The sequence below is a fragment of the Panthera leo genome, chromosome B2, assembly GCF_018350215.1.
Source record: "Panthera leo isolate Ple1 chromosome B2, P.leo_Ple1_pat1.1, whole genome shotgun sequence".
NCBI classification, from domain to species: domain Eukaryota; kingdom Metazoa; phylum Chordata; class Mammalia; order Carnivora; family Felidae; genus Panthera; species Panthera leo.
Window position 1 is genome coordinate 35001109 of NC_056683.1, and position 22216 is coordinate 35023324.

General features: G+C 51.4%; 2 protein-coding genes across 7 annotated transcripts in view; both read left to right on the forward strand.

Moving 5' to 3' along the window:
• Nucleotides 1–427: 427 nt before the first annotated feature.
• On the forward strand, nt 428–9229 carry CDKN1A (cyclin dependent kinase inhibitor 1A). Of its 2 annotated transcripts, none has more exons than XM_042938583.1 (3): nt 428–654; nt 6088–6537; nt 7651–9229. In XM_042938583.1, exons 2-3 carry the CDS (start codon nt 6093–6095, stop codon nt 7698–7700), a joined length of 495 nt encoding a protein of 164 aa, XP_042794517.1. In that variant the 5' UTR covers nt 428–654; nt 6088–6092; the 3' UTR covers nt 7701–9229. The 2 variants fall into 2 exon arrangements, with proteins under 2 accessions (XP_042794517.1, XP_042794516.1); XM_042938582.1 differs by having other exon boundaries at nt 455–524.
• A 7855-nt stretch (nt 9230–17084) lies between these two features.
• RAB44 (RAB44, member RAS oncogene family) overlaps nt 17085–22216 on the forward strand; it is a 35446-nt gene continuing 30314 nt past the window's right edge. For all 5 annotated transcript variants that reach the window (XR_006202570.1, XR_006202571.1, XM_042938585.1 and 2 more), the window contains exons 1-2: nt 17085–17156; nt 21437–21654. Coding sequence is in view for 3 of the 5 variants with exons in the window: in XM_042938585.1 (XP_042794519.1) it covers nt 21448–21654 (207 nt within the window). In the remaining 2 variants the exon portion in view is untranslated. The remainder of the gene's footprint in view (nt 17157–21436; nt 21655–22216) is intronic.

The following is a 22216-nucleotide window of genomic DNA, read 5'->3' on the forward strand; positions in this document are numbered from 1 at the left end:
TAGTGATGCTATAGTGGGCTTTTCTGGGAATTCCAAAGTGAGGGACATCTTTTTTATTATTTATGGAGTTTTATTTATTAATGGTCACCCCTCATGCTCTTTTCGGGGCCAGAAAGAGGGCTTATGCTAAGAATGCCATCCCTTCCTGGGGAGTGCCAACTCACACCCCAATGAAAACCACCCAGATTTGTAGCTCAGTTAGTTTCCCCACCAACTGTGTAGAGCACACACGCCCAGGCGCGGGGGGTGGGGGGGGGGAGGGAAACGCCCTCCAGCAGCTGATAACATTGGCATCTGAGTTCTGAGGTTCTAGAGCCAGGCCGGGAGCTACGAGCGTCCCGCGGCTCTGGAAGGGCGGTCCCAGGCCTTCAGCGGGCGGAGCAGCGGGTCCCGCCTCCGAAGCCATCCTTTATAAGAGCAGCGCCGGGCGGTGCCAGCAGAGGTGTGAGCCACTGCTCCAGTCTGTGACCTGGAGACCCGGAGCCGGGCGCGGATTCACGGAGCCACCGAGACCCTCAGAAGAGGTGAGGGAGTCGTGGCAGGCAGGAGCCGACCCTGGACCGGCAGCTCTGAGCCGAGAAGTGTCTGCCTGTGCGTCCGTTCGCGTCCGCGAGTGTGTCCTCGCGGGTGTTTGTGTGTGTGCTGTCTTCACAGGTGAATGGCGTGAGTGGGTCGGTGCGTGGGTCTGGGGTTTGCTCCCACGGGTGTCTCCGTAAGTGCCCGTGTGACGGAGGCCGAGTTTGGCGGAGACTCCGGGCGGAGGGAGGGCAGGAGTTGGAGGGATCGATCCCTGCCGCGCTCCCGTCCCCTTGAAACAAAGCAGGGTGGAGGAGAGGCGGGCACCCGGGCGCCGCGGACCCCTGGCGCCGTTAGCGCTAGCGGCGAGCGGCTGGAGCCCCTGAGCGCCAAGCTCCGGGAGGGGCGGGGAACGCGGAGCCGAGCAGGTTCATCAGCGATCCGCTCCGGAGCAGCTCCCGGATCCACTAGGTGCCGTCTCCCCGCCCCGAGGTCTAGGTTCCCGACGCCTCCGTGTCCGCCACCGCTGGGCGCTGAGGTCAGCGCGGGCTGTGTCCCTGGTCCTTGGGAACGTGTTGGTACACGTCCCTTCAGGGCAATCGAGGAGGTGACTCATGGTGACAAGGAGACCCCGGGAAACGAACCGGGTGAGGTCAGAGCCCCGCCCGGGCTGGTGGGGGACAGTGGCGCCCCAGAAGTCAGCTTCCCGGCCCTCGGCGGTCTCTGACCCCCTACCCCCCTACCCCCCCATCAGCACAGTGACCTATTTGGCTGGCACGAAGTGTTCTCAGGGAAGCCGGGGACGCGAGGAGGTCCAGGACTGGTTGTGCGGTCCCCGCCTCGCAGCGCGCCCTCGAGGACGCGGAGCGGTGGCCCCGCGCGGGGTGGGCCCACGCCAGCCTGTCGGTTTGAGAAGAGCAGGAGTCGGACACACCTCTGTTCCATCGCGCCCGCCGAACCCCGGCCCAGCTTGCCCGCGACTCGGGGTGCCGGACTCCGCGGAGGGAGCGCAGCCCTGCGCAGCGGGGCGGCGGGGCGTGCAGCCCTTGTCCGGGAAGGGGTCACAATCGGAGGGTGGGACTTCGGGGGGGGGGGGCGCGACGCTGCTCCGGGACTCTGTCAGCAGCATCCAGGGGCTCCCGGCGCCCCCCACCAAACTGCCCTCTCCAAGGGCGACAGGTCTGAGCGGAGCCGGGGGACGACGAGTCGTCCTTCGAACGCCGCCGCCCTGCGAGGGCCACAGTGCATCCGTCCTGTCGGGGGCCCTCTGGGGACCCTGGTGCCCTTCTAGTTCGGACAAGAATCTTGGATTTACTAGGGTTTGGCACTTTAGGGCGCCAAGGCAGCTCCCCTTCCCCTCCCTCCACGTCGCGTTTCGAGGAGGACTTTCGAGCGGTTTTGTTTTCCTTGCTTTCGTCTATTTTTATTTTCCAGGGATCTGACTCATCCCGTGCTTTGGGCGTGGAGATAAGGTGGAGGGCCCAAACCTCTGCGCGCCTGTGCGTGCTGTGTGTGTGTGTGTGTGTGTGTGTGTGTGTGTGTGTGTGTCACAGAGGAGCGCGCGGTTTCCCAACAGTGGCGGGGCTTTCGGAAGCCTGACTGGCTCAGCGTGACGTGTTTGCGGCCCCTGGTTCTCCTCCTAGTCCCCACCCCCCGCCACCTCCAGAGGGTGACGCGCAGCCCGAGTGGAAGCGAAGTTTTGGCGGGTGGGGAGAGCTTTGCAGGAAACTGACTCATCACAACTCCCTGCTGCTGTCCAAGGCTCTGCCCACGCACCTCCGACCCTGCGCCTGATTTCCTGGCGACCAGCGCCCCCTTCCGGCCCCGGCGCGAATAGCAAACACGCCTTCCCGCGGAATGCGGTTTCACCCGCCTTTCCTTCCCGCTCGCTTCGCCTGCGCAGAGATCGCTCGCCGCTTCTGCCAACGCCCCTTAAAAAGAGTACCCCATTGGTTCAACAGTCTGTAATGAGTCCTTACTGTTTACTTCGGAATTAAAATTGGTTGATATCTAAGGCACGAAGGCCAACAAAGGAAGCTCTTCTCAGTTACTTGTTTGTAAAACAAGGGTTTGTGTTTCTCAGCTTTCCCTGAACTGGGAGTTATGATAATGGTAGTGAGATCAGATGCGGAGCCTATGAGAGCCATATGGGCTGGGGTGTTAGGAGAAAGGATTCTGGTCCCAGCTCCTGGAAGCCAGGGAATACCCAGCGTCCTGATGAAATCCTAGGCAGGCGCCTCCTCCTTGTGCCAATGAGGCACTGAGACCCAGAATGTCCATTTCGGCCATCCTGTGTATCCCCTCTTGAATGGCACCCCAAGAGTGCCCATCTGGGGAACTGCCAAACACCTGCTTAAATCCCCCTTAATTTGAGTTAATTAACCTGGGACCTAGATTAATTGATAGAGAGACCTATCAATATGGGTTTTTTTGTTTTTGTTGTTGTTTTGTTTTTTTAGAGAGAGAGAGAGAGAGAGCGCGCGCGCGCCCCGCGCGCGCAAGCAGGGGAGGGGCAGAGTAAAGAGGGAATCCTAACCAAGCAGGCTCCCTTAGTGTGGAGGGAGCCTGAAGCAGAGGCTCTATCCCCACCCTGGGATCACGACCTGAGCCAAAATCAAGAGTCAGTGGCTGTTTTGACCGAGCCACCCAAACAACCCTGTAGTTTTTTTATTCTTTTTTATTTTTCCTTGAGAGAGAGTGTGAGTGGGGGAGGGCCAGAGGGAGAGAATCTTAAGCAGGGTCCATACCCATCGCAGAGGCCCCAGTGGGGATCCATCTCATGACTGTGAGATCATGACCTGAGCCAAAAATCAAGAGTGCAGTACTCAGCTGGCTGAGCCACCCAGGTGCCCCTGGATCTGTATTTGTAAAAAGCTCCCCAAGTGGGGTGCCTGGTTGGCTCAGTTAAGCGCCCACCTTCGGGTCAGGTCATGATCTCACAGTCGATGGGCTCCAGCCCCGCGTCGGTCTGTGCTGACAGCTCAAAGCCTGGAGCCTGCTTCGGATTCTGTGTCTGGATTCTGTGTCTCCCTCTCTCTTTGCCCTTCCCTCACTTGTGCTCTCTCTTTCTCTTTCTCAAACCTAAAAAAAATATTTTTAAAAAAGTTCCCCAAATGATTCTGCTGGGACTGTAGTTAATAATACAAAACGAGAAGAGTAAGGATGAACACCAGAGCGCAGAACGCAGGGCAAACAGGCTTGGGTTCAAATCCTGGCTCTGCCACTTGTGAGTTGGGTGGTCTTGGGCAAGTTACTTAATTTCTCTGAGCCTTCGTTACTTATTCTGTTAAAAAAAAGAGAGAGAGAGAGAGAGAGAGAGAGCAAACATACTGCACTGGGTAACCCCTCTATGGGGCAGTGGCTCTTGGCCTTTTCAGTTTTCTGGTTTGGGGGCAAGCCTCATATCTCGTCAAACTCTTGCTCTTTAAATTTGGTCTGAGGTCACCTGGTGCCTCTCCTCCCCCATCATCGCTGAGAGGTGGGGTGGGGAGGGGTAGGTGTGGCAGGGGTCCAGGTCTTCCTGCCCGAGGAGGTCACTCAGAGCCTGCAAAGCAGGACTTGTCCTCGGGAAAACCCAGTCCCTGCCAAGGTTGCACAGCCACTCAGCCCTGGAGTCAGGCCAGAGCAGGGCAGGTGGGTGCCAGCTCTTCGTCATGAGCAAACTCAACCTTGGTTTTCCCTCTTCTGAAGTGGGAGGAGAGGAACCGGGTAGACCGGCCACCTCTAATTTTTCTTGCCTGCAAAACGAGTTCCTTGGATGTAGCCAACATGGGGCAGGGGCTTCCAGGCTGTCTAGACTCCAGATCACCTGATGTGCCTGGCAGGATGTGGCTCAGCCTGGGAGAAATCATTGTCCTGCCCTGCCCAGCCCCTCCTCACCCCCAGGCCTCCAGCTTGATGACATCCTTGGGAAAGGCCCTCAGCACACAGCACCTGTCAGCTGCTGTCTGAAGGAGGTGGTGGCCCGGGGAGAGATGTGGAGAAGGCTCAGCCAGAACTGAACACAGAGCAAAATAATAACACTTCTGTTTTCCAAGCACTTCTGTCTACCAGGTGCTTTTCCCAGCATGTTACCTACATTAACTCAGTTAATCCTCACATCTATCCTCTGAGACAGTCACTAATACTGTCTCCATTTTACAGATGAGAAAAAATAGAGCCCAGAGAAGTTAAGCCATTTGTCTAGGGTCACCCAGCAGAGCCTGGATTCCAACCCAGGCAGTCTGGCTCCAGAGCTCACACTCTTAACCACAAGAGCCAGCCTCTCAACTCTGTTCCATCTGCCTTGCCTGAAGGGACTCCCTGACCTATTATTGCTTGAGGATGCTTCCACAGTTCCATTTTATAGATGAGAAAACTGAGGCCCAGAGATATTAAGTGACATTTTATTTTTACAATTTAAAAAAATTTTTAATTAAAAAAATTTTGTTAACGTTTATTTATTTTTGAGAGAGAGAGAGAGAGAGAGACTCACGCAACACGTGCGGGGGAGGGGCAGAGAGAGAGAGGGAGATACAGAATCCGAAGCAGGTTCCAGGCTCTGAGCTGTCAGCACAGAGCCCGACTCGAGGCTCGAGTTCACAAATCGCGAGGTCATGACCTGAGCTAAAGTCGGATGCTTAACAGACTGAGCTACCGAGGTGCCCCTTTTTACAATTTTTAAATTAAAAAAAAAATTTCAGTGATTATTTAGTTATTTATTTATTTACTTAAAGTTTATTTTTGAGAGAGACAGAGACAGCATGAGTAGGGGAGGGGCAGAGAGAGGGAGAGAGAGCATCCAAAGCAGGCTCCTCACTGCCAGCACAGAGCCTGATGTGGGGCTCAAACTCACAAAACCTCAAGATCATGACCTGAACCAAAACCAAGAGTCAGACACCTAACCGACCGAGCCACCCGGCACCCCTTTAAGTGACTTTAAACTTTAGGTAGTAGGCAGCAAAGCTAGGACTGGATCCTAGGTGTTTTTTATCCCAGGGGCCAGGGTACTTTTGTTTCAGAACAGGGTTATCCCACATGGGCATCTGGGTAAAGGGGTTCAGGAGGCCAGAGAAGCTGTCAGCCTGTCCTTTCACAACGCAGAGTTCTAACCGCTATACGATCACGGCCCTTTCATTTGCTACCTGACCTCTTGGCCAGGGCTGGGGTTGGGAAACTACTGGACTCTGGCAATTCACACGTACTTGGGGCATTCGCACCCATGAGGGACACCTTGGGGGGACAACAAATTGATTTTAGTTGATAAAGCCTGGCGGTAAACAGGACTCTGATCCCTGCTATTGCAAAAAACTTGTCTTTGTCAACACAAGTTTGTCCTTCAGCTGCTCCCTCCTCCAGTGACCTTGGGGTACCAGGTTAACCCAGCTCTGCCCCCACCCGGTGGCTGTTGGTTGGGGACTGGGGACGGCCTGTGGGAAGGCGATGGTGGCAAACCAGCTGGAAGGAGCCAGAGAGACCCCATGTTCTAGGAGGAAGACTTCATCTGAGATGAAGAAGACTTCATCTACCCCCAACAAAAGGTAGGGTCCAATTTCCCGAGTGACCAGGACCTTACTTGTGTCTCGGCTGCAGGTGCCATGTCGGAGCCATCCAGGGATGCCCACCAGATCCCACATGGCAGCAAGGCCTGCCGCCGCCTCTTCGGCCCAGTGGACAGCGAGCAGCTGCGCCGAGACTGTGATGCGTTAATGGCAGGCTGCGTGCAGGAGGCCCGGGAGCGATGGAACTTCGACTTTGTCACCGAGACACCGCTGGAGGGCGACTTTGCCTGGGAGCGTGTGTGGGGCCTGGGCCTGCCCAAGCTCTACCTGCCTGCAGGGCCCCGGGGGGGCCGGGATGACCTGGGAGGGGGCAAGCGGCCCAGCACCTCGTCTACCCTGCTGCCGGGGACAGCTCGGGAGGACCACCTGGACCTGTCCCTGTCCTGCACTCTCATGCCTCACTCCCCTGAGCGGCCCGAGGCGTCTCCGGGTGCACCTGGCACCTCTCAGGGCCGAAAACGGCGGCAGACCAGCATGACAGGTGAGGATAGACGCAGGGAAGGACACTAGAAGGAATCAAGACTCTCAGAATCTGTGGTGCGAGGGACCGTGTCTGGTCCTGCAAGGGACCTGTCTGGTCCAGTTTGCTCATTAGGCCACAGGGAAAGCAAGCCCAGAGAGACAGGGCAACTTTCCTGAGGTCCCATGGCAGGTATACAGCCATGACCAACTCACTAACATCTACTGGGAACATTTATTGTATGTCAGGCCCTTTGCTAAGGTGAATTTCTAAGGTAGGTTTCATTTAGTTCTTAAAGCAGTCCTGTTCCATATAACATTCTTGCCACTCTTTTATAGGAGTGGAAATAAGGCTCAGAGAGGTAGGGTGGTTTGCCTATGGTCCCACAGTGAATTTGCAGTGGAGAGAAAACTAATGACAGTAATTTCCCGGCTGCCCTATCCAGATCTAACTCACCTTCCCCATCACACACACACAAACACACACACACACACACACACACACACTTCCATTCAGTCCTCAGAGCACTACACAAATGGTCAACTTCATTTTATATGTGAGGAAACCGAGGTTCAGGGCGATGCAGTCAAGAATCCCACGGGAAATTTACAGCTGGTGCAGAACTAACAATACTGAAGATAGTGGCTCACATGTATATGGCCCCATCGTGGGCAGAACACTTCTCATGGGTTCTCCAATTGCGTTCCTAGAGCAGTGTGGTTCAATAGAACTGTGCAGTGATGCAAATGTCCAGTGCCACTAGGCGCAATGTAGCCATTGAGCATTTGACATGTGGCTGGTGTGACTGAGGAACCGAATTTTGCATTTTATTTGATTTTAGTTCGTTTAACTACACAGGGCCACCACAGTAGTGGTGGGCAGCTTGGCTTGGAGCAGGCCCACAGATGTTGGTCTGGTTATAATCAGTCATGTCTGGGAAGCGTGATGGGATGCCTGGTAGAACGGTGCCGTGGGAGACGGAGTGGGAGTTGCCAGAGTTTTACCCTGTACTTGGCAATGTGTCCCTTTGGCCCTAGGGAGGAGTGCCTAACCCCTCTGCTGTGGGTTTTGGATGGATGGCTCTGTTGGGCCCTCTTCCTCCTGGCCTGGCTGACTTCTGTTCTCTCTTCCCAGATTTCTATCACTCCAAACGCCGGCTGATCTTCTCCAAGAGGAAGCCCTAATCTGCCCCCTGGAAGCCTCAAGCTCCTAGAAATGAGGCCCACCGCCCCGCCACCCCCCCCCCCCCACTGCCCCCACAAGCCTCTTCTACACCTTTGCCTTTAGTCCTTCAGTTTGTGCGTCTTAATTATTATTTGTGTTTTAATTTAAACTCCTCCTCATGTACATATCCTGCTTGCCACCACCCTTCCCCCCCGCTCCCCCCCCCCCAGCCTTTGGCATTTCCAATTATTTAAAAAACCATTAGACAGCAGAATGATAGGTTTATTAGAGCGCTAGGTATTTTTATTATGCGAACTATTATTTAAGACGTCTTCATCCTGTGCTCCCCATTTCTGCTCTCCCAGAGGTAAGGTGGGGCTGGCGTGACCCTCACCTTCTGGGTGGTGCTCCTGGAGGGGCCTGGCTCCTTCAGCTCACCACCTCGTGGGGGTTATGAAATTTCTGCCCCTTTCATGCATTCTCAAACCCGGATTCTTTATCATTTGAGAAGTACACAGATAGCACTTTGAAGGGGGCCCAGCAGGGTGGGGGCATCATCAACACTTTGGAGGCCCCTCCCCTTCTCTGAGGTCGGGCAGTGTGACCTTGAAGGGGGCACAGCCTGGAACACGGCTGGGAACGTGGCACTTTCCTGGCCCCTGATGCCCCGCCCTGCTCTGTGAAAGCACGGGCGAAGGTAGGGTCCTGTAGCAAACCACCCCACCTCCTCTCACCCCCTCTGCCACCCACAGGGAAGCCAGTCTCAATGTTTGGCCTCCCCTGCACTTTTCTAGGAGCCCCAGACGCCCCTCTTTTCCAGCTGGGCTTTCAAGTCCCTCTCTGCTCCGCTCCCCTCCCCCATACCCTTTCCCTCTAGTACCCTCTCGGCCCTAGGTGGCAGCTCTGGGGTGCCTGTCCCCCCAGCTTAGTGGACTGGGAGGGAAGGGGTATGCTAGAAGTAGGGGTCCCCAGTTCTACCTCAGGCAGCTCAAGCAGTGGCCGCCTCCTCCTCTTACCTTCTGGGGCAGAGGTTCTGGTGATTGGACAGGCCTTCTTGAGCGGGGATCCCTCTGTCAGGGGTATGTCTCGGGGAGCAGAGTTTTTCAGGAGGAAGAGTGTGACACCAGCCCCTGGAACCCCTCCAAGGACCTTCCCCACTGCCCACCCTCCCCCATTTCATTGCACTTTGATAGCAGCTGAACAAGGAGTCAGATGTTTTAAGATGATAGGGTAGAGGCTGTGGATAGGGTATGCTAAGTGGGCTAATGCGGCCCTGGGAGTTGGGAGTTATTGTCTTTCCCAGCACTGAGCATTGAGCCCCTGGAGGCATCGAAGCACTTAGTGGGTCTGACCCCAAACATCTTACATTCCTGTAACATGCTGGCCTGGACTGTTTTCTCCTGGCTCCTCCTGTCTCCACCTAGACTGTAAGCCTCTGAAGGGCAGGGAACAAGTCCTATACTGCTCTGTGCCCTTCATAGCCCCTTCCTCAGTGCTGGGTATACAGCAGGTGCTCAATAAATGTTTCTTGGTGATTTTACTGGTAATATTACCATTGTGGCCCACACGCCTTGTCATTTGTAAGAAGGAGTAGGCAGAAGTTCTTTCGGTTGTTTCCACAATGTTAACAATTAAGCATTTAAAGTTAAAAAACGCAGAGGCTTAACAAACAGACCATGAGCCAAAAAAGACGACAACAAAACAACCACGGTAAACATCACACCTCTGCAAAGATCGCCACGGTCAATATTTTGGTTCCTTGTGTGGTCTTTTTTAGTAAGGGATATATTACTCACCAGAGAACTGCACCTCATTACTCATGGCGGAAATGCACATTAAAACCGCAATAAGATAACGCTGTACATCGACCAGAATGACTAACGTGAAAAAGACAATGCCAAGCGAGGGCAAGGATCGGGAACAACCGGAAGTCAAACCTGGCTGGCAGAAGTATGAAATATTTCAACTACTTTAGAAAACAGGCAATGCCTTCTAAAAATGGCTCCCCTCGTGCCCACCCCATGACTCGAGACTCCCCTTCCTGTTTGTTCTCACGAGAAATCAGTACGTATTTCCACCAGAAGGCATGTTCATGGCAGCGTTATTCTTGACCCAAGCTGGGAACAACCCAGATGTCCACAACAAGAACGGATGTGTAAATTGTGGTATCTTTCTAGAGTGGAGTATTATGCAATGTTAAAAAGAACAAAGTACTTTATGTGCACGTTTCTGATGATCTATTCATAGCTAACCACTCCAAGACTTAGTGGCTTAAAACGATGACCTTTATTTGCTCCTGATTCTGCAATTTAGCCAAAAACCACTTTTCAGATACGGGATAATTCTCTGCTGTATGGGACATGGCTTTGCTCTAGAACCCTAGGAGTCTGAGGTAGGGCTCTCCCACTGGGACTTTTCAGAGACTTCACACTGTCTACTTATCTGCCACGGATATTTCTAGTACCATGGGACACACAAGGTCGTATGTCCCCAAGTGCTTGTCCTATAGCATGGACCTGTCACAGAGCCCTCTTTGGTTCTGGACTCCACTCAAACGTGGCAGCTCCCCATGCCATGCCATCTGGTAAATGGGCCAGAGCATTAGTATATGGCCTCCGAAGTCCACCTTGGCTCGCTAAAGCTATTTCTCTTTTGAGGGGGAGCATGTCCTCAGTACTTGTCTTTTCCTATAGAGGGAACGTCCCAGCACGTCCCAGTTCATTTGACCACTTAAAACAGAACATGACAGGTCTCTGAATTCTTGTAAAGAACGTGAATATGCCCCATTTCTTATCCCCTTTCCTGATACGGATCAGAGAGAATGCGCTGGCCATATTGTTAGCTTCTTACAGTCAGAGGCTGTGTAGACTATTCTAGCAAAGATACCATATCTGATATGATGCCTGCAATTAGGGCAACGATGTGGATAACCATCAACTGCCATGCTTCGTTTGGTTATTATAGGAGCAGTATGGGGTGGATGGAATGGGGATATGATGGGAACCACCTTGCTTCCTGCAGGCCTTTGAAAGGAGCACCGATCTCTGCACTGCCACCTGGCAAGCGGCGTTGTTTCCGATTCACTGTCTTGACTAGGGGGATAACTTAAGAGACTTCCATTCAGTCCTTCTTTCCATTAATGGCTCTTATTCCATAGATAAGGAAACTAATCAGTGCACGTTCTGCCAACTGCTAAATGTACCCACGCCTGTCGCTGATTGAGGGCTTCCTTCTGGGGGGCAAGTTTGGGTTCCTCCTCTCATGGGTGAAACAACTTCCCATGATGCCGGAGGAAACCGGAAGGATGGGAACATTTGAAGTGAGAAGCTGCATCACCACCAGGAACCCATGTTTCAGGCGAACAGAGGTGTGGGACAGGGACGGGGGCGGGGGGGGGCATCAACTTTGGCTTCCGTGACTTCCCTTCAGCCAGCCTAGTGCCCAGATAAACATGCTGGCAAAAGTCACTGTGGCTTTACCCTCTCCCACCAGCCCACAGAAATGTGAGCTCCGTGAGGGCAGGTCTTTGCCTGTTTCATTTGCTGCCATGTCTCAGCACCGAAGGAGTGCCCAGCACACAGTAGGTGCTCAATAAATATTCGTTGAATGAATGAATTATTCACTGTGGCTTGAATTTCCTTCCTGACCCCAGCGTTCATCTCTCACACCCAGTTCTCCGCCTACCCCACTCCCAGGTGGCTGCCCTTATCACTTGACAATCAGTCTGGCATTTGAACATGGCCATCTGCTAATTGGCAGGATACAGAAGTCGGAGATTCTCTAACTCAGTCTCCTTTTTTTTTTTTTTTTTTTTTAATTTATGTTTGAGAGAGAGAGAGAGACAGCATGAGCAGGGGAGGAGCAGAGAGAGAGACAGACAGACAGACGACAGACAGACAGAATCAGAAGCAGGCTTCAGGCTCTCAGCTGTCAGCACAGAGCCCAGCATGGGGCTGGAACTCAGGGGCAGTGAGATCACGACCTGAGACAAAGTCGGACGCCCAACCGACTGAGCCACCCTGGCGTCCCAGTCTCCTTTTAAGTCACAAATATAACAATGGCCAGCATTGATGATCATCTGCCTGCCGTGGTTCTAAATGCTTTATGCGGTTTATAGCATTTAATCCTTGCAACAAACCATGAACGGGGTGCTATTATTACCTCTGTTTTACAGATGAGAAACTGAGGCAATAAGCCCTTAAGCCACTTGCCTGAGGCCACCCCTCTAGGAAGAGGTGGGGAGCCAGGATATTCATGCTGATGACCCAGGTCACATTGCCTGCTTGTTCCATAAACGAGCAAGGGGAAGTGCCTCGCCCAGGGCCACTACCATCATGAAGACGCTGAGGAGGCTTGCGGGCACCTGTCTCCCCCGGGTCCTGACTCTGTCTCTGAAGTAACTCAGGTTTCTCAGTCATACGCAAGGCGTGCTATGTAAATGCAAATTTGAACCAAGCTCCCTGGCCCTGGTTTCCCACCAGCCGGCCTGAGCTCCATCTAGAGACAGCTTGGAGCCAGCAGCTGCAGCCAGGTCTGGACACTGTACCTCAGGACAGAGAGTCTTTTGCCTCAGGGTTTCCTAAACTGTCAAGTGAATGCAAGCATCTCCGGGGAATTGAAAAAGAGTGAGTGTGAAACTTTGCCATTGATAAAACGGTCTCACTGTCTGGGATCCTTGTTCATTCATTCAGTTTCTGTAAAATTCAGTTTCTGAGCTCAGTGTTTTTAAGTCCAGCGACACCATATTTTAAAATTAACTCCGCTGCTTCCAAAAAGGCCTGGATCTAACTTTTTTTTCTGAGCACTTGGCTCCGGCCTGCTGCCAGCTGGCTCACGGCAGATTCTCCCCTGGGGCTGCAGCAGAGGGCAGCCAGGCTGAGCTCTGACCACTCCGGCTCGGCTCCATCGGGGAGGACTGGGACCACCCCTGCCTCCTCCGTGCCCCTTTAATTTCCATGGTTGGGAGGTGGGTCGTGGGGATGGGGGGCAAATGAACTGAGGATGTTTTGACATCCTGGGGACATTCAAAAAATATTTTTGAATTAAAAATTGAACTTCACTCTGTTCCCAGGGAAGTGGAGAGAGCCCTCACTGCTGAAAAGTCTTGGATTTGTTACAGTTGCACTACCAGCAGCAAACGATGTTAGCCCTACTTTCAAAATACATCAGGGGCGCCTGGGCGTCTCAGTCTGTTAAGCGTCCAACCCTCGGTTTCAGCTCAGGTCATGATCTCACGGTTTGTGAGTTTCAGTCGTGCATGGGGCTCCACACTGACAGTGCAGAGCCTGCTTGGGATTCTCCCTGTCTCTCTCTCTCTCTCTCTGCCCCTCCCCCGCTTGCTCTCTCTCTCAAAATAAATACACTTAAGAGAATATTTAAAAAAATACATCCAGAATCCTCTTGCCATCACCTCCACGGCTGCCCTCCTGGTCCAAATCGTTACATCTTGTGTGAATTATCCTAACAGCCTCCTCACTGGTCTCCCTGCTTCTGCCCTTAAGTAGCACAGTCTATTATCCACAATGAAGGCAGCCAGAGGGATCATTTTAAAACCTCCAAATGGCTTCCACCTCACTTACGGTTAGAACCCAGGTCCTTACGTGGCCTACAGGTCCTCTTGTCTGTTCCTTCTGACCTCATCTTCTCCACTCTTCCCTCTATTACCTTCTCTCTATCACTGTCCCTCATGTACACAAAGCATGTTCCTGCCTCAGGGCCTTTGCACTCACCATTCCCTCTCCTGAACACTCTTTTTCCAGATCTTCTTTGTAAGCTCTATTCCAACATCACCTCTTCATCCAGGCTTCCCCCAGCCACCCCATCTAAAATATGCTTCCCACCATTCACTTTGCTTTACTTTTCTTTGTAAGCACTTATTACCTATGTTTTTTTTCCTTTCAGTTTTGTGTCCTCAGTCCCTAGGACAGTGTCTGGCACATATTAGGTGCTCAATAAATATTTTTGAATTAAAAAAAATGAATGCCTTATTTAGTTCAATAAAGCTATAGAAACTCTCTGGGTACCAATTTCCTCAGCTGTAAAAACGGGGTAAAAAGCATGGTTCATTGTGAGACTATCAGTTTATTTAGAAATTACATTTATTAAATTTCAAAACTTTTTGTTTTGAAATAATTTCAGACACAGAAAAATTGCAAAAATAGTAAAGTAATACTTTTCACCAACAGTTCCTAAATTTTAACGTTTTCCCACGTTTCCCACATCACTCTCTCTCTCTGAATATGTACAAATTATTTTTTTCTTTTCTTTTCTTTGTTTAATGTTTATTTACTTATTTTGAGAGAGAGGGAGAGAGAGAATCTCAAGTAGGCTCCGTGTTATCAGTGCAGAGCCCAACACGGGGCTCGATTCCACCAACTATGAGATTGTGACCTGAGCCGAAATCAAGAGTAGGACACTTAACCAACTGAGCCACTCAGGCACCCCTTAAATTTATTTTTGAGTGGGCAACATATCAAGATGGTACAAAATAACCAGTGAAACATAAATTTCCCTCCTTCTCCATCCCAACACTTTTCTCCAGCCCAACTGCTACCAGTGTCTTGTATATTCTATCAGAAATATTTGGCATATTTACAACTGTATAGGAATGCATGTGTATTTACAGGGCATACATTTCATCCACACATTTGTTCTTCATGCAAAGCGTACTAGACTCACCACTCTGCACCCTGCTGGTTTTATTCAACAATATATTTAGAAGGTCTTCACGCTGGCCCACCTATATCCTTTTCATTTTCTTCACAGCTGCCTAGAGGCCCTACAGGAACATATTTGAGCTTTAATCAGTTCCCTGTTGATGGAAATTTAGGTTGTTTCCAGTCCTTTGCTGCTATAGACAATGTGGTAGTGAAATCTTTCTATATCGTCATTGTGCGCATCACCTACAGGACAAATGACTAGAAGTGAAATTGCCGAGTAAAAAGCTCTTTCCTTTTTAATGTTGACAGATATCACCACATTGCTTCTCAGGAAAGCTGTGTCAGTTTATTCATTCAGTTCTTCCTTACAACGTGTGAAAATGTTTTCCTGCATCCTTTATAACACAGCACGCTATCGATTAGAAAAAAATTTTTTTTTTAATATTTACTCATTTTTGAGGGAGACAGACAGAGGATGAGCAGGGGAGGGGCAGAGAGAGAGGGAGAAGAATCCGAAGCAGGCTCCACGCTCTGAGCCGTCAGTACAAACTGACATGGGGCTCGAACCCATGGACTGAGATCATGACCTGTGATGAAGCTGGACGCCCAACAGACTGAGCCACCCAGGAGCCCCGCAAATTTTTTTTTTTTTTTGCTTTGCCAATTGGAGAACTTAAAATATTATGTTGCAGTTTTATTTTGTGCTTATTTTATTTTACTTTTTAATTTTTAAAAATGTTTACTTATTTTTGAGAGAGAGATAGAGAGGAAGTGCAGAGAGGGAGACACAAAATCCGAAGCAGGCTCCAGGCTCTGAGCTGTCAGCACAGAGCCTGACTAGAAGCTTAAACTCATGAACTGTGAGATCATGACCTGAGCCGAAGTCGGATGCTTAACCGACAGCCACATAGGAGCCCCTGTATTTCTTTTATTACAAGTGAAAATAAATATTTTTCACATGTTGAAAAGCCATTGGTATTTTTTTTCCCCCATGAACTATTTATTGATGGTCCTGATTTCTCTATTTATTGATGGTCCCAATTTCTCTATAGGAACTCATGATCTAAGAAGGAAATGAGCTTATTTTCTGTGACGTGACTATTTCTTCACAGTCTGTTTGCTTTTTAACTTGTCAGTGGTTAATTTTTTTTTTGCCATTCAGACGTTTATTTTTTATTCTAAAATTTCTATTTCATCATATGTGTCAATCTTTTATGGCTTCAAACACTTTGTGATAAACCTGGAATGGCCTTACCTGCTCCAGGATTATTTAAAAACCCATCCCATGATTTCTTACAGCATCTCTTGAAACATACACAAGAGTAGAGAGAATAGAATGAATCAGTGGTGCCCTCGCCAACTTCAACAGTAATCAGAACAGGGCCAGGGCCTTAGTTCATCTGTGTCCCACCCATCCTTCCACCCCTCCATTACTTTGAAACCTATCCCAAACATACAATTTTATGGGTTTTTAATGCTTGAACTTATACCATCTGGAACTATTTTATTTTATTCTTCTTAAAGGATTTATTTCTTTATTTTTAAATGTTTACTTATTTATTTTGAGAGAGAGAGCACGAGCAGGGGAGGGACAGAGAGAGGGAGAGACTGACAGTGCAAAGCCCAATGCGGGGCTCGAACTCACAAACGGTGAGATCATGACTTGAGTCCATATCGAGAGTCAGACGCTTAACTTAGCCACCCAGGCGCTCCTAGATTTTATTTAATTTTAAGCAATCTCTACACCCAACTTGGGGCTTGAACTGAACCCCAAGATCAGGAGTTGCATGCTCTACTGACTGAACAAGCCACGTGTCCCCATCTGAAATTATCTTAGAGCCCTAACTTTGCTTTTTGCAGATAGCCAGTCCATTCTCTGAATGGTTTTTTGAGTAAACCATCTTTTTAAAAATCTTTTTAAAAAAATGTTTATTTATTTTTGAGAGAGAGTGTGTGAGTGGGGGAGGGACAGAGAGAGAGAGACAGGGACAGAGGATCTGAAGCAGGCTCTGTGCCGACAGCAGTGAGCCCGATGTAGGGCTCAAACTCAGGAACTGTGAGATCACCACCTGAGCCAAAATCAGACGCTCAACTGGCTGAGCCGCCCCGGCACCCCTTGAATAAACTTTTATCCACTGATTTGAAATGCCGCTTGTAACATACATGAAATTCCCATATGCATTTGAGTCTATTCCCGTCTATTCTGTTCCATTGATCCATCCCTGTATATTCATGCTCCAGTACCACTCTTTTCTGATGGTTGTAGCTCTCCAATACATTTCGGTGCTAAGTTAGACTCTTCTCTAAAAGATGATTTGAATGTAAGCCTCCCCCGGTATTTGCAGACACTGAGTCACGGTGTACAGGTACCCCGGGGCAGTCTGTATACCAGCTTTAGCCATAATGTGCCCCGTCCACACTCTAAGGCATAGCATCACCCTGGCAACCAGAGACTTGGGTCCGAGTCCTGGCTTTGCCACCGAGAGCTGGGTGACCCTGAGCAGCCCACCTCACCCTTCAGAGCCTCTGCTTAGAAGGACCTCCCCTCTAGTTCCAGCGGTCTACAGTTCTAAGCTTCTAGGGAGAGGGGCCTGGGGAGTATCAGGCCAGATTATGAAAGGACAGCCAGTCCTCGCTTCTACAGGAAGTCCTGTAGATAACACAGGAGATTGGCTTGCTGGGGAACGGAAAGGACGATTAAGCAAGACACAAGACTGTTAACAGTTCCAGAGCTCGTGGGCTCCTGGGGGGCAGCGGTTGCCTCGTCACCAGGTCCAGGAGGCCAGCACTGGGTGCCCGACTGGGAGCCTTTAAGAGGTGGGAGCCACTGGAGTTGCAATGCTTCTTTTCTTTTGGAGGGGTGGTGGGGGGGAGAGGGAGCAGTGGTCCCCATCTGGCTCCTCTGACGAGGGTGCAGAGATCTGAGCCCTCTTTTCTCGAGAATTGGGAACTCTCTGCATGGTCTAATGAGGGCCCTTGAGCAGGGGACTGGGATAGATTGCCTACCTTAGATGGCTGTGTGACCTTGGGCAAGTTACCTGGCTTCTCGGAGCCTTGGTTTCTCTACAAGTCAGTGAGGGGAAGAGAGAGGGGGAGTAGACCAGAGCAAGGCGTTCAGTGGTCTCTCAGACCCACCAACCTGGACATTTGGGTTCACTATTATTTTCAGTTATTGAAGTGGGGTGAAGGGCAGAACCAGTTCCTTGCCCCTTTGGTGAGAGAATGATGGAATTGGGGAAGCCCTAGGGTAGCTGTCGCTTATCCCATTTCTCTTTTTACTTTTTTTTTTTTTTTTAATGTTTATTTTTGAGAGAGAGACGGAGCATGAGCAGGGGAGGGGCAGAGAGAGAGGGAGACACAGACTCGGAAGCAGGCTCCAGGCTCTGAGCTATCAGCACAGAGCCCGATGCGGGGCTTGAACCCATGGACCCTGAGATCATGACCTGAGCCGAAGCCCGACACTTAACCAACTGAGCCACTCAGGTGCCTGCCCCCCGCCCCATTTTTCTTATGTGGTTCTCTGCTCCCTGACCCAAAGCTCGTGGTGCCTGCTCCCCTAACCCAGTCCCCCAGCGGGGAGAGCTGGTTCCTATAGATGCCTAGGAGCGAGATCCGTTTGCTCTCAAGTTTGGCTTTCACGTTTGTATGATTGCTTGGGCGAGGAATGTGGGGAAAGGGGGTAGGGCTGAGGGTGTGTGTGCATGTTCCTGGTCATGAGGGGCTTCTGACTGTCACGGGTGTGAGGTAGCGATAATGGCGGTGGGGATGTGGCAGAGGATGGAGGGGTGTCCCCGCTGGCTGAGTCTGAGGGGTGTTGACCCGAGTGACTCCGAGTGGCCAGGGACCTTCATCCGCGCCAAAGACCTGTGAGGAATGTCTTGTGAGACCCGTGAAGGAGGGGTCAGCGGTGGCTGAGTGGGAGCCAGCTGAGGAGGGAGTGTGTGTGCGTGTGACCCCACTATCTCTGAGGGGTCGTTCCTGGCCGCGAAGGGGGCGCGGACTGTTTTTAGGGTTGCTACAAGGCCACGAAGGGAGAGTTGGCCATCCGCGACTGATGGTGTTCGTACTTTGAGGTGGTGCTGGTGGTCGGGCACCTGCTGTGCTTCTATCCTGGGGCCTCCTGACAGGCAGGGGGTGGTGCCTCGGAAAGGCCCTCCAGGGAAAGGACTGAGTGCTGGGGCTGTGGCCAAGTGGCAGCCGGTGAGGTGTCCAGAAGGTGCTGCCTTCTTACCAAATGCCAGGGAACTGTTGGAAATGGGCTGCGCTGACGCAGTTCGACCAGGAACTCCCAGAAAGGGATGTCAAGAGCATCCCATATCCTGGGATATGGCCACAGGGAATTTGTTTTAGGATTCTCATTTCCTTTACTTGCGGGAGCCTGACAGACTCAGTAATGTGGCACCCGTATCGTTATAAACTCTTCCCCCAGGGCTTTGGTTCTAGAAGCTTCCCCACTGAGAGTCTTATCTTGCTGCCTCCTGTGTGTTATCTCCATCAACAGAAGTCCACGTGCAGCTTGAGTTTCCAAGTCTCACACCTACAGGCAAAGCCTGCCCACTCGGCCCTGCTCCAAAGCCCTTGTCTCACGCATGTGCGTCAGGCATCCGTGGTCCCCAGGGGGCCCTTCGGCCCACCAAGGAGGGACCTTTCTAGGAAGTGGCCTTGGGCGAAGCCCATCCCACACAAACCAGCACAGTAGATCCTGTGCCAGTTCCACTACTGGCGTCACGGCTTGGGCAGGTCTCTTGCTTCTCAGAGTGCCCCTCCCTCGGTTTCCTCACATGTCAAGTGGGAATAAATCGTATCTGTACAGTACTCGGCTTTTATGAGGCTCAAATGGAATTCTGCCCCCATCTGCATCATCACCACTATTGTCAATGCCGCCTTCACCCAGCAGTCACTGTGTGCTGGGCACAGCTGTGAGTGCTTTATTGTGGGCTATGTAGTCAACGAGTATTTGCTGAGCGCCAACTGTATGCAAGGCACTGTTTGAGGCCCTGGGTAATTAGGTTACAGCAGTAAGCAAAAGAGCATACTTTCAACTCATGGGAGGCTTACATTTCAGTAAGAGGAGATGGAGAATTTACAGAGTAAGTGAATAAAAGACTATTCTGAGAAGGTGACAAGTGCTAAGAGAAAAAAAAGCCAGAAAGGGAGGGGGGCTGTGCCAGGGAATGGGAGGTGGTGTTTCAACTTGCATTATCATATCTAATCCTCACTGCAACCCTGTGGGGTAGACAGCAGTCCCTTGTTCCAATAAGGAAACAGACACGGTGGGGGGGAAAAAAAAAGAAGGAAACAGACATGGGAATGTTAAGCGATTTGCCCTAGGTCACACTGCTAGTAAGCGGCAGGACTGGGAGACGCAGAGGTCTGTCTGACTCCAAAGCACTGTGACTGGAAGTCACTTCCTCTCTTGGGCCTCCTTTTCCATGTCTATGATTCAAGAGGGTGGGATGGACTGCCAGGAGGAGGGGCACCTCTTCCTAATTCACCGAATGGAACACTGCATCGTGGCAAGACTGCTACCTTGCGCTGGCATTCAGTCGGTGCTCAGTAAATGCTTGTCACTCAAGCGCATGCTAGATCTTGGGAAGGGTCTGGGCAGAAGGAAGTCTTCTTGGCAGAGAAGACTGCTAACAGTCCTGTGGGGTGGGGAGCCCTGACTTGTAGCATTTGCTGGTTCACATGGCTTAAGTACTCCCCCGGTGGCTGAGCCCAAGCCACTGTGCTAGAAAGAGACGTGCACAATTGGCTTTTGCAAGGGCCTCAGATCTGACTCCGCGATTTTCATCTATGATCTTAAAACTGCATCTGAAACAGATTTGGAAGGCCCCGAGAGAGGCAAAGATAGTAAGCTGGAGAGAAACAGATGGAGACACAAAATACACAGGAAGAAAGAGAAAGACTGGGGTGGGTGGGTGGAGAGAGATTGAGGGACAGACTCTACTTCCTTTAAAGTCTGGGGGGCTCCACAGCCTGGGGAATTGCTTCATTCAAGTCCTATGCAACCCGTGCGAGGGAACACGCCCAAAGGGAGGCTGGACCAGTGGCTCCGGACCCCTGGAATAAGCCCCCTTCCCTGAAACAGAGTCCCCTGACCCCTCCACTCAGCCTGTCTGTGACCTTTTACCCCAGCAGAGAAAGCCCAGAGGGGCCTTCTTGTTCCTGCTGTTCAGTTCCTCTGCACATGCTGTTCATGGCTTCTAAATCCCACCTGCCTCCTTTAGAGCTTGGCCCAAGTCCCATGCCCGGCAGAAAGCAGCGTGCCTCTGCACATCAAGCTCCTCCCACCCCATACAGTTTCATGTGCCCCAGACTTATTCCCCGCCCAGGGCAGGCTCAGACTACACCCCTATCAGACTCCAGTCTCCCTCTCTTCTGTCCTTGGGGTCTCACCTAGACAAAATCCTCATCAACTGACTGACCTCAGACCTTCAGCGACAGTGGGGAGGTCCCCAATTAATGAATTGGACAACGCTTTTATTTTTTTTATGTTTATTTTTGACAGGGAGAGAGAGAGCACATGAGCGAGCAGGGGAGGGGCAGACAGAGAGGGAGACACAGAATCTGAAGCAGGCTCCAGGCTCTGAGCTGTCAGCACAGAGCCTGACGCGGGGCTCAAACTCACGGACTGTGAGATTATGACCTGAGCTGAAGTCGGACGCTTAACCGACTGAGCCACCCAGGCGCCCCTCTTTCTTTTTAAAAGTAGGCTTCATGCCTAGCAAGGAACCCAATGTGGGGCTTGAACCCATGACTCTGAGACCAAGACCTAAGCGGAGATCAAGAGTCAGACTTCCAACCGACTGAGCCACCCAGGTGCCTCAGAGAAGACTTTCCAGGAGCAAACATCTGAAAGAGATGAGGCCACATAGATAGCTTGGGGGAAGAACATTCCAGGCAGAAGGAACAGAAAGGGCAAAGGCCTCATGCTGGAGGCCACGAGGTTGGGGATGGGGCATGAAGTTGGGGAGGCCAGCTGGGGTCCAATCAGCTTCATCAGCCATGGTGTCTTTTCTCCAGGAGCCACCAGAGGGTTTTCAGCAGAGTGTGTTTGGCAGCCCGGTACCCCCTCACCATTCTTCTGTCCCCAGGCCGAAGCAGTATGGAGAGTGAACAGAGAGTTTCCCGAAAAGGCCGCAAGCTGGGCTCCAGCCGCCGCCGGCAGATGAGAGAAGTAGCCGATAGCCTGGATGCTGCTGCGGCCCCAGAGCCAGAGTCCTGGTCCTCCCAGGCTGCTGCCGAATTGCAAGCCTTCTTCCAGGATTGTGGTGCCAAGGAGAGGGGCTTTGTCACCCGCGAGGACCTGGCGGTGAGTCCGAGTCCCTAGCTCATCCCCTGAATCCCCTTTCTTTCTTTCCTTTTAAAGAATGTTTATTTATTTCTGAGGGAGGGTGGAGAGGATCCAAAGCGGGCTCCTCACTGACAGCACAGAGCCCGATGCAGGGCTTGAACCCATGAACCGCAATATCATGACCCAAGCCGAAGTCAGACGCTTAACTGACTAAGCCAGCCAGGTGCCCCCTGAATCCCTTTTCTGTAGCCGTCTGAGACTTTCCATCCCAGGAAGGCAGGGCATGCCTGTTCTTTGTCCTTTCTCTCATCCAAAATTTGCTTTCAAAGAGGAACTCTCGTGCACTGTTGGTGGGAATGTCAATTGGTGCAGCCACTGTGGCAAACAGGATGGGGGTTCCTCAAGTATTTTGAAATAGAAAAACCCCTACAATCCAATAATTCAACCACTGGGTATTTGCCCAAAGAAAACAGAAGCACCAGTTCAGAAAGATGTATGCACCCCTGTGTTCATTGCTGCATTATTAGCCAAGATATAGAAACAACCTAAGTGTCCATTGACAGATGAATGGATAAGGAAG